Raw genomic sequence first — 12,645 nt, 5'->3', positions numbered from 1 at the left:
AGATAAATGCGAAAAAAGAAAAATTAAAATGTCAATTCTCTTTATTGTTAAGCTCCTTTAAAAAATCTCATTTATTTAACCTTTTTAAGTTAGAGCATGAAGCTTAAATAGCCAGTGATTATAGGAATTGGTTATATTAGGATACTATATATTTAGAATAATTGTAATAGGAAACATTTATTATGGAATTTAGGTTTCTAAAAAGTATGGTAAGACTAAATGAAATATTTTTTTTCTCTCTTTTTTTAGGCTTGCTAAACTTACTGCTGCAGTCTTATTGGCTAAAGATGTTCCTGTGTACCTTTTTTCAAAATATGTTCCTACACCTTTTGTGGTAAGTGTGTTATGTTATTAATCTTACAGTTTGCTGCTCTGGAAAAGATTTCTTAAGTCAACCAGGATTCAAATATTTGTCCTGCATATAGTTCTCTATTAAGTGATATGAAGTGCCAAAAGAAGAACCAAAGGAAAACAGTGTTGCTCTGAATTTATTTTCATTCAACAAGCATGTGCTAAACCAAGTAAGAATTTGATCTGTAACAAACTGACAAATCTAGAGTCATGGTGGGATATTTTAATACTATTCTTTCAGAAATTGATTTATTAGACAGGCAAAAACAATTAAGGATAGCTTTGAACACACTGTTAGTATGTTTGATCGGGGTGTGTGTGTGTGCGCGCGCGCGCAAAAGCCCTGTACCTTAGTGATGGTAGGATGCTCATTCTTATCAAGCAGGATCACATAGGAAATCTCAACAAATAACAGAGAACTGCTTATTAAACTATAGTCCTGGACCCCAACGCAATAAGATTAAAAATGAGAAATGCAGTGTTGGAATTATAAAAACACTTTTATGGAGATATCATAGTGAAGATTAAAAATTTCAGGCAATCCTTGCTTTGCATGGTGATGCAGGACTATAAAACCATGGAAATCGAGCTAAATCATTAATGGGAAAAATTGTCTGTAAACTTTAAATTTTTTTTGTCAAAACATAAAAACACTTTTAACCCTTACTTTAAAATTTTTTGTTAAACATTTCTGAACCTTACTGTTAGATCCCTTTGTACACCATAAGCGTCTATAGACACAAGCGATGAACCTTCCCCACACGCCACGCGCGTCTATAGCTGCAAACCTCTACGTGGAAAATGTGCTTGGTATGCTTTTCTACTAGTATTGGTACAAAACAGTGAAAAGAAACGAAGTACTTTTGTAAACAATGTAATGTTCCAGTATATTCAAAATATTGAATTATTTATCAGTGGCAGTTAACTGATTTAAAAATGTATAGGGAAAATAAAAAATAGTAAATCTGTTATTTATTTAGTACCCTGTAATTTAAAACATTGAGGACTAAAGTGTTTTATTCCTTTGTAAAATAACTTATTAAGAGTATGACCAGTGCTTGCTTCTTGTCATATCTCTTAATATGATGAGCATCTTTTCTATGCCTCAGTGAATTGTCACACTCCTAAGTTTGGATCAGCTTCCCACATTTTATCCTTGGTAATTTCAATATTATGAACTCTTTCTGAGAATTTTTTTTTTTTTTTGCCAGTATCACTTCTCTGGGACATCTTCATCCTTTCATCACAAGTATAGCTCTCACTTAAATCCATACGTTCGCCTTCACTAGGCTCTTCTGGTTGCAGATCTCGAGTCTCTTGAATGACAGCAGTGTTATCAACATTCCCAGTTATTTTTTCCTGTAACTCCATTGCCATTCAATTCAAATTTCATCTCCACCATTATCACTTTTGTGTTTTTGCTGCATTTTCATCTTTGTTGGCTAGTTCCTTCTTTCAGTTCTTCATTTTTGCAAGCTATAGTTAATATAGCATAGTAGCTGAAATGTAAACATGTTGTTGGAAGACTAGGATTATTTAACTAAAGCATGGTGTCAGACATTTGTGTATATTGGAACTGTGCAAAGCAAGGACTGCCTATATTTAAAACTGAGCAACATAAGTAGCAGAAATTATGGGCTATAACTAGAGCCCTGCTTAAAGGCAAATTTATAGTCTGTGAATAAATTAGGAAAAAAATATTAAAAATGATGAGCTAAGCTATTTAACTTAGTATGTTAGAATGAAAACAGAATAAGTCCAAATAAAGTAAAAGGAAGGAAATAATAAAGATATAAGGAAAATCAAATAGGAAACAAAGAGAGTACCAACGTAAGAGTAAGTTGGCTCTCCGAAGAAACTAATAAAATAAACAAACCTTTAACAAGGGTGCTCAAGAAAAAGAGAGAAAAGACACAAATAAAGAAATTTAATAATACAATAGAGACTAAGAAAAGCACAATATTCTGAATAACATAATGCAAATAAATGTGAAAGCTTAGATGAATTTCCCAATTTCCTATAGTAATTGATATGTCAAAACTGGTAAGAAATAGAAAACCTGGCCCTAGCCAGTTTTACTCAGTGGTTGGAGCATTGGCCCGCGGACTGAAGAGTCTCGAGTTTCTACTCTAGTCAAAAGCACATACCTCAATTTCAAGCTCCATCCCTGGCCCTGGTCAAGGCACCATATGAGAGGCAACCAATCAATGTGTCTCTCTCACATTAATGTTTCTCTCTCTCTGTCTCTCCCCCTCCCTTCCACTCTTCTAAAAATCAATAGAAAAAATATCCTTGGGTGAGGATTAATAAATAAATAAAGTAGAAAACCTGAATAAGTGTCTAACCACTAAAGAAATTAAACTGGTTTATTTTTAAAATCTTTTCAAATTAAATATGCCAACTCCAGGTGATTTTATAGGCAAGTTTTACCAAATGTTTGAGGAAGAGATAATGTCTCTATAAATGGTAACTAATGATTTACTGGAAATACACTGAGTGGCTCAAAGAATTGAAGGAGTTGTTAAATAATTAGTTCTAATGATTTACAGAAACCAGGAAGGATCCAGAAATTTAGAACATTTTTATAGGATTCTGCCACTGGGTTGCCAGTCCCAACTCTACCAATCCCTGTGTGGTCTTCCTCCCTTACTGAAGGTGGATTTGCTCAGCTGGTATTTTTCGCAGTCCCAGATTCACAGCCTTTATCAGCATAACCTTGAGTTAAAAGGCAGTCTTTGTCTACCTTCAGCAGAGAGGCTTGTGTTATGAACCAGTTTCTGAATTAAATCAAGGAATAAGTTACTCTGGTCAGTACTGGACCCTGTGTCCATCCCTCCATGGCCAGGAGGAGAGAAGTTGGATGTAATGGTAGAGGAGTAGAGGGAACATCCTACAAAAAAAAAAAAAAAGTGGAACCCAACCTCTAGGAATTAACTTTGACAACAAAGATGGTGAGTTGACCTTTATATGATATAGAGGCCACAAAGTATATATACAGATTTCCAATTTTTTTTTTCAGGTTTTCAAATTGGAAGGCAAGAGACCTATATTCTACCCTTGAATCTTCTCCCTTGTGATTGTATAATGTTGGATAAACCTCAGTGTAAAATTATTTCGAATTAGGTGATTTCTAAATTTACTTCCAGCTCTAACATTTTATGATTATATTCATCACTCATATCTCCAGAGTCTAGTGGAGTGTCTGGCATATAGTAGATGCTCATTAAATATTTGTTAAATGAACAAAATAATAAAAAAACACAGGACTAAGTTAAATGAGACTAGGGGGGAAAGCCATTCAGCCTAACAGGTGATTATTGTTGACCTTTTAGAAATGGGCCCCACCCAATGATGGTTGAGGTTGTAGGCTATTTATATCTCGATGTCTTTTCCTGTTATTTAGTCAAAGGTATTCTAATGTCACATGTACGAATAGCCAGGAAATTATGCTGTTGCTGTTTTTCAGCCATATGCAGTCCAGAAGCTCAAAGCAGTTGCAGGTGTGATGATTACAGCATCTCACAACCGCAAAGAAGATAACGGATACAAGGTATACCTTGGGCTCCTATTCTTTGCTTATTTACATAGCTCCTTTCTTATTTAAATAATAAATGCTGGGTTTATTTTCTACACTGGGGAGCAGAACTAGACATTGGGGACAGGGAGATAAAAACATTGAGGCCAACCCTCAAAGAATGTGTATCCCTACTGGCCCTTGCTACTTCTCAACATGTACTATTATAACAAAAGTCTCTTCATCAGTCTCATTACTTCTATCTTACTGCCCTCAATGTCCCCATTCTGTTCCAAATCCATCCTGTCTTCCATTTCAGAAATATAATCATATTGTATCTAAATGAATTGGAGTTTGCAGGAAGAGAGCCAGAGTAATAGTACTTGGACATCACTGTCCTCTCCCTCTAACCTTCTACCAGGGCTCCCCATTGGCCACAGGATCCACTTGACGTGTCAGCCTCTGTGACAGAAAGTAGGGTGGAGAAGGGTGAGGAGTGGCCCTGGAGGGACAAACAGAAAACACACAGCACAGTATGGAGCCAGTGTTTGGGGCTCTGGGGTGATGAGTCCATGATCTTATACTTGCTTTTCTTCTTGTGTGGAAGGTCTTTAGGTACACTGGGGAAAATACAATTTAATAGTAATACTACCCAGCTAAGTGGGTAGTACTACCAGTCACAAAAGCAAGATTAATTCCGTTTTGGATATATTAAGTTTGAGATACTCGGTCAGCCAGGTAGCAAGCCACGTCCTATATGCAGTTAGATATAAAGATCTGTTGCTCAGGGGAGAAATCTGGACTGAAGTTATGGATTTGGGGGTCACCCTACATATTAGAGTATTTAGGTGTATTTGGAAGTTATTTACTTTAAATATTCAACCATATATTGTCTCTGGGATGAGCAGACCAGAGACAACATATGGTAGAAAAGCAGATCCAGAGGGGATCTGTACAGAATATCAACTTTAAGGGAAGGGGAAAAGAAGACTTGCTGGAGATAGGAGAAAGGCCAGAAAATGTTGGTGTCACAAAAACAAAAAGGATGAGAGAGTTGCAAGGAGGGAAAGAAAGGTCAACTGTCAAGAGAGCTAATAACCCAGATCTCCTCTGAGTATCAGACTCCTATATCCAGCTGCCTACTTGATATCCACTGGGATGTCTAGCAGACATCTCAAAATTACCATAGTGTCTCCAGAACAGAGCTCTTCATTCCCCCACAACCTGCCACATACACACCTAAATATGTTCCTCTCAGTCTTCCCATCTCTATAAATTGATAACACCACTCCTTCACTCCTAACATTTAATCCACTAACAGGTTCTACACAGTCTACGTCTACAATATATGTTGAATATGTTTACTTCTGTCCAAATCTTCTACCTCCACCATTCCAAAGCATTGTTGTCTTCTGTCTGAACTAAGCTGGTCTCTTCCCTCCTTCCATTGTTCGCACCTGCAGGCCATTCTCCACCAAGGGGCCAGATGATCTTTTAAATATAAACAGGTCATGTTACTTTCTTGCTTAAAATTTTCAGTGGCTTCTCATTCTTCAAATAAAATCCAAACTCCTTGCCTTGGGGCTTACAGGACTCTGTCTCTGCCTACCTCTTCAACCTCGTTTCATTCATTCCTCTCCTGTGCTCACTACTTTCCAGTCACACTATCTCTTCTCTGTTCCTCCAGTTCCTCCAGTTCACCCAGCCCTTTTGCGCCTCTGAGGCTTTGTAATTGTTTTCTTCCTCTGCTGGGATTGCTCTTCTCCAATCTTGCAGACTGGCTTGTTTTCACCTTTCAGCTTCCTGCCCAGATGTTTCTTCCTTGAAGACCTTCCAGGGTCACCTTATCTCAAGTAGCTTCCCTCAGTGACCTGATCTATCTTGTTTATTTCCTTCACAGAACTTGTCACTATCTCTCATTATCTGCTTTCTTTTCCTTTTCTTTCTTTTTTTTTAAATTGATTTCAGAGAGGAAGTGAGAGGTAGAGAGAGATACAAACATTAACAACGAGAGAGAATCATTGATTGGCTGCCTCCCACACACACCCCACTGGGGACTGAGCCCACAACCGGGGCATGTGCCCTTGACCAGAATCGAACCCGGGACCCTTCAGTCCAAAGGCCGATGCTCTAGCCACTGAGACAAACCAGCCAGGGCCCTGCTTTCTTTATAATAAATTATCTGTTAGTTTGTTGACATGTTTGTTTGACACCTACCCCCCCCCCCAATCCCAATTAATAAGCTCATGCATGGGTGGAGGTATTTAGTCTGTTTTGATATTCATTGTTGAATTTATTTGTCACATAGTAAACCCTCAAAGATTTCTTTTTCTTAAAATATAAGCACAAGGTAAAAAATACAAAAGTTGAACAGCCTAAAAAGTTAAATAATAAATATTATCACTCCTAACCCTTTCCCCCAGTACCCCTTTCAGAAGCAAATACTGTTGCCAATTTTAGTTTCCTTCCAGAGATAGTCTATGCATGTGTAATCACATATGCATTTGTCATTCCCTTACTTTTTTCACGCAACAGTATGAAACAGTCTTAGAGATAATTCTCTGCATCGAGCCATCGATGATAGATAGATAGATAGATAGATAGATAGATAGATAGATAGATGATAGATCTGCCTCATTGATCTTTAAAAACCTATATAGATGAATCCTAATTTATTTGACTGGTCCTCTGTTGGTGAATATTTCATTTGTTTCTGATCTACTTATAAGCAGTGCTACAATGAATGTTCTTTACACATAATCTTTGTTCATATGTGCAAGTAACTTTATATAGTCAGTATAGAATAGCAGTTAAGAGTATGGTTTGGGTTTGAAACCTACCTCTGTGATTCTGAAGCTTTTTGACCTCAATATACCATCAGTGTACTTTGGCATTTATTAGTCTAGTCCCATGTTGACATTTTCTACCTGATTAATTTGGTGTGCTTCTTTATAAAGTCAAATATCTCTAGCTAAGAAAATATCTGGCCAATATTTCAAGTATTTATAAGTATATTTATCTGTTATCTAGGTTTATTGGGAAACTGGTGCTCAGATCACATCTCCTCATGACAAGGAAATTCTGAAATGTATAGAAGAATGTGTGGAACCCTGGAATGGTTCCTGGAATGATAATTTAGTGGACACCAGCCCACTGAAGAAAGATCCTCTGCAGGACATTTGTAGTAGATACATGGAAGACCTGAAAAAGATCTGTTTTCACAGGTACCCGAGTGGGAGTATAGGATAGTATTACCTTAGAATAAGATTAACAAATAAGGGAAAGAAATACCTATAAAAATGTGTTGGCTGTTTATTATATTTAAAATTATAGCTAAACAGTATGTTCATAGTAGTAAGAAAGTGGAAATAACCTAAATATCCATCAACTGATGAAGAGATAAGTAAAGTATGATATATCCAAACAATGAAATATTATCCAGCAATAAAAGGAAATGAAATACTGATGCAAAATGCAGCATAGATAAGCCTTGGAAACATTATCCTAAGTGAAAGAAGCCAGTCACCAAGGACCACATATTGTATGATTCCATGTATATGAAATGTCCAGAGTAGGCAAATCTATTGAGACAGAAACAGGCAGAAAATACATTAGTGGTTACCTATGGCTGGGAGGAATGGGAGGGTTAGAATATGGCAGCTATGGGGTATGCAGATTCTTTTGGGGGTAATGGGAATGTTCTAAAATTGATTATGATAATGGTTGAAAAACTCTGAATATAGTGAAAGCCATTGAATTGTACACATTAAATGAGTGCATCGTATAGTATATTAATTACCTCTCAGTAAAGTCATTTAAAAAATTTAGCTAAATATATGTATTCTCTCTGTATAAGACTAGGGAATTTTCTCTAAAAATTTATTTTTCCTTTTCTATGTCCATATTTTCATAACTATTTCATAAATAGCTAACACAATTGCTAAAAAGCATCCTTGCTTGCTGAATAGATTTTCCCTATTCTACAAAACAGATTTTAGCTTTCTCTATAGCTTGTTTTAATTATATTCCAAGTAATGAGCTTTAGATTGATTGAATGATGATTTTTCTTTACAGGGAATTAAACTCAAAGACCACCTTGAAATTTGTACATTCATCTTTTCATGGGGTTGGACATGATTATGTGCAGTTGGCTTTTCAAGTGTTTGGTTTTAAGCCTCCAATTCCAGTACCAGAACAGAAAGATCCTGACCCAGACTTTTCTACTGTTAAATGTCCAAATCCTGAAGAGGGAGAATCTGTGCTGGTATCTTTCCTTTATTTTTAAATTATTATTAGAGTATTAAACTTAATCAAATAGAACTCATTGACAATTCAAAGATTACTTACAAAAGCAGAAATCACTTTAGTTTACATCTTTTAAATTATATGGGAGCCATATATTCTGTTTTGTTTGAAATCTCTATGGTAGATATTCCTACTTCCAGGCTTATTTTAAATTTAGCTGAACTATATTCCTTCTAAAATTCATATCACTGGCATAGTGCCTACATTTAGGAATATTAACATTGAATTGAATGTCTTCAATACAATCCTGCCTTTTGGGTCACTGTTGTAGGAACTCTCTTTGAGACTGGCAGAGAAAGAAAATGCCCGGGTAGTGGTCGCCACAGACCCCGACGCAGACCGACTGGCGGTGGCAGAGCTTCAGGAGAAGTCAGTAGAACCTGTTATTTGATTAAAAGCTTAAATTTTGATGAAAATTTTTTTTATTTTAGTCAAATAAGCTTGTTGGAAATAATTTTAAAAATAAGAAAATACATCTCCTGTAAGCCCATGATCCAGAAATAACCACACCTAGGTTGATATTTTAACATTTTCTTTCTGTGTTTTTTCTACTCAAATATTTAAGATGTATTTGTTTTTACAAAATTGTGACCATACTATACAGGATGGGCCAAAAGCAGGTTTATAGTTGAGAGTACGAGAAACAGGTTATCCTTGTATTATTTATTAATGATTGTATTATTTTCCATACGAACAACTGTAAACCTACTTTTACCCCACCATGTATATAGTTTTATGTAGATTATTTTCTATTTAATATTATACTGTGAGCATTTTCCCCTGTCCTTAATTATTGTTTAAAATATTAAATTTTAAAATGGCATAATATCACAACAGATTGCTTATCAATGTGATCATTTCCTAATCTTGGTCCTTTGAGTTGCTATGTATTTTTGCTATTATAATGTTGTGACAACTGTCTTTACATAGAAAGGACATTATATTAACTTTTTTCTAATTAAATAGGATAATAAAAGTGACAATTTTTCAAAAGATATTGCTACCATTTCAACTCTAAGCTCACCCATGGTCAGTTAGAAAAGTAGTCGTAAATGTTTTCTCAAAGAGTCCATAGAGTAGTGTTTGGGTTGGTGATTGGTAGGTCTTGGGGGTCAAGAAGCTTTAATGAGAAGTTATAAAGTTCCTGACTTGAGTTTTTTTCTCTCTGCAGTGGTCACTGGAAAGTTTTCTCAGGAAATGAGTTGGCAGCTCTGTTTGGGTGGTGGATGTTTGATTGCTGGAAGAAAAGTAAATCAGGAAATGCTGATGTGAAGAACATTTATATGTTAGCCACCACGGTCTCTTCCAAAATTTTGAAGGCAATTGCACTTAAAGAAGGATTTCATTTTGAAGTAAGGATAGATAATACCTGTGTGCCACTTTTCTAAACCTATTTCTATAAATTAAAGCCATCTCCCCGCCAAGACTGACTTTTATCAATTTCATTTATGATTCCCACTTTTTTCTCTAATTTTGTTAACATTAAATCTTTTTGATAGCTTAGACACTTGAGCCAAATTCATCCAGTGTGTGAATTTCTGAAACTAAGATTAGGTGTTCTTTAAAAATTGCATTACTGCTTATTATTCCATACAGTAATATCCAGTTTCCATACTGAGAAAATCTGGCTGCTGACTTCATCAGTAACATAAACTCCATTCCAAAAAATTGTAGGTGTCCAGAACCACTTGTGTAGGCTCTTCAAGTTCAGTCTTAAGAAACTTTAAGTAGTCTTCTAAGTTGCAAATTAAGACCCAGAGATTCTACATCCAAAAAAAAATGCTGCCTCTCTCTCAGCACAGATCACTAACCTTTGTGAGCCTCAGGCAGTTAACCTGACTAAGCGGACTGCCACTGGGACTAATGTCAATGAAGTTGCTTTTCCTCTGCCATCTTTGCCCAGTATCAGTGAAAATGTCACCTTTGGCCATTTTTCTTGAGCCACAGTCAAGCTACTACAGGTCTTAACATTAATTGGCTGAGTAAAAGAAAATTGTACTTGTCTTAATAAAATAGAGCTTTCAACCTCAGGCTTTCTAAACTACAAATAGCAAAATAGAAGAAAGTGAAATTTTATTTAAGCCGTAAGATTCTGAATTACAAGTAATGTTAACATTTTTATCATTTATGGCAAGAAAAATGTATAATGAGCACAAAAGATTAAAAAAAATGATTCTAAAGACCAATATTATAAATGTACTTGCTTGTTTTTGTTGTTGGGAATAGGGGTGGCAGATGATTTTGTCTGTTATGTTATGTTACGTTACGTTACATTACGTTACGTTACGTTATGTTATTTTCCAGTGAGGAGGTAGAGAGGTGAATTAGGAATCTTAAGTTGGTAATGCTGAGCTCTAGAGTCGGTGTGTATCACATGCTCTTTCTGTTGACTCTAAAACACTTCATGTCTATGAAGGGAACCATAGCTCATCAGATGAAAAGTCCTCAAATCTAATTACCAAAGAAGGACTTGGTGTGATGGCAAAGAACGCTTGGTTCAGGCATATGTTGTGATAATATTGAAAGTGCATCCTTAGAAAGTGTTATGGCTTTCGATTACTCCACGGGAATAAATCACAACCTTCATAAGTACTCTGATTCTAGTGCTTACAATACAGCTTACAGACAGGACAGTTTCTGAGAAGCAGTGCACTTGAATCCTGCCTCCATCTCTTATGTGCAGCTTAATCTTAGGCAAATTTACTGGACTTCTGAGCCTGTTTCAGCAACAGGGTTTCTGTGAGCGTTAAAAAGATAGTGATGGAAAGCACTTGTTACACTGTGTTGTAAATAGTAGGTGGTCATAATATGTTACTTTGTGACTATGTGCATCACCACTTGTAAATATTGGATTATATTTGGTGTAAATCACCTATTTTGATAAATAGTAGGTCATCAGTTCTGGCAGTGCATGTGTCCGTGCACTTTATGACTACATGTTTACCACGATGTACATCTTTATGGGCCAAAAGCCGTAACAGACGATCACTGTGGGAGTGTTATGTAGTGCATTTAGAGACCTGCTTTTCTATAATATGTGTTATGAGAGAGTCACTTAACAAGAGTGGCCTCCTCTGCATTTCAGGAAACATTACCAGGTTTTAAATGGATTGGAAGTAGGATAAAAGACCTCCTGGAAAGTGGGAAAGAAGTCCTTTTTGCATTTGAAGAGTCTATTGGTATGTAGTAAATATTAAACCCTTTGACATTTGAATGAGGGCATTTTTTAATGTAGTGATTCTATAGAGAGGAATTTTTGTCTTCTGGTTTGTATTCTGAGTTGTGGTGAAAACCAAAGAGCATTCAGAAATGTGTAGGTACATTTCTCATCAGAAAAAAAAAAAAGACCCTTGAAGGTCCCCTAAATAACTTCAGTATCAATGTGCTTCATTTATTACTAGGATTTAAACTCATTGGTCCTCCTGAAGAAATGTAAAACCAATGAACTTATTACAGGCTTAAGTTTTCCTCTTTTTTAAAGATTTTTTTTTTAATTCCCAGGTTTTCTATGTGGAACTTCAGTTTTGGATAAAGATGGGGTGAGTGCAGCCGCTGTTGTTGCTGAGATGGCAACTTACCTGGAAACCATTAATATAACATTGAAACAGCAACTGGTTAAGGTTTATGAAAAGTAAGTCCTACTATTATGAATTTCACATGCTAAATTTTTATTTGTCCTACTTTCGGCTAAACTTGTTTTCGAGAAATAGTCGATCCTTTTTTAAAAGTACTAAAATTGTCCGAGTTAAGGACTGCCACTTTCTACATCAGTGGTTCTCAACTTCTTTAATGCCGCGACCCTTTAATACAGTTCCTCATGTTGTGGTGACCCCCAACCATAAAATTATTTTCGTTGCTACTTCATAACTGTAATTTTGCTACTGTTATGAATCGTAATGTAAATATCTGTGTTTTCCGATGATCTTAGGCGACTCTGCTAGCGGTTCTCAACCACCTAAGACTATCGGAAAACAGATATTTACATTATGATTCATAACAGTAGCAAAATTACAGTTATGAAGTAGCAACGAAAATAATTTTATGGTTGGGGGTCACCACAACATGAGGAACTGTATTAAAGGGTCGCGGCATTAAAAAGGTTGAGAACCACTGTTCTACATAATACTATAATTAGGTTATCTTTAATATATACTTTTCTAAAGAGTTATCTGAAAGCTGATTTTAACACTTTAAATCTTTGTGTGCAGGTATGGTTATCATATTTCAAAAACTTCATATTTCTTGTGTTATGATCCAAATACCATCAAAAGTATATTTGAAAGGCTTCGCAATTTTGATTCTCCAAAAGAATATCCAAAATTTTGTGGGACATTTGCTATATTGCATACACGAGACGTTACCACTGGATATGACAGCAGCCAGCCTAATAAGAAATCAGTAAGTACCTTTAAAAAAAACCATACACACAACAGAAAACAGTTTTTAACTTCATACTAGGGCAAAATGGAGGAAGT

At 35.8% G+C, this 12,645-nt stretch overlaps 1 protein-coding gene across 1 annotated transcript in view; it reads left to right on the top strand.

The window, feature by feature from the left end:
* The window catches only part of PGM2L1 (phosphoglucomutase 2 like 1), a 41,220-nt gene that overhangs the window by 17,513 nt on the left and 11,062 nt on the right, over positions 1-12,645 (top strand). The window contains exons 4-12 of the mRNA XM_079788717.1: positions 250-334; positions 3,818-3,901; positions 6,896-7,089; positions 7,940-8,129; positions 8,442-8,539; positions 9,342-9,522; positions 11,256-11,349; positions 11,672-11,801; positions 12,379-12,568. Coding sequence (XP_079644843.1) covers positions 250-334; positions 3,818-3,901; positions 6,896-7,089; positions 7,940-8,129; positions 8,442-8,539; positions 9,342-9,522; positions 11,256-11,349; positions 11,672-11,801; positions 12,379-12,568 — 1,246 coding nt within the window. The remainder of the gene's footprint in view (positions 1-249; positions 335-3,817; positions 3,902-6,895; positions 7,090-7,939; positions 8,130-8,441; positions 8,540-9,341; positions 9,523-11,255; positions 11,350-11,671; positions 11,802-12,378; positions 12,569-12,645) is intronic.

The sequence above is a fragment of the Cnephaeus nilssonii genome, assembly GCF_951640355.1.
Source record: "Cnephaeus nilssonii genome assembly, chromosome: 13".
NCBI lineage: Eukaryota > Metazoa > Chordata > Mammalia > Chiroptera > Vespertilionidae > Cnephaeus > Cnephaeus nilssonii.
This window is presented reverse-complemented; position numbering and strand designations above follow the sequence as displayed.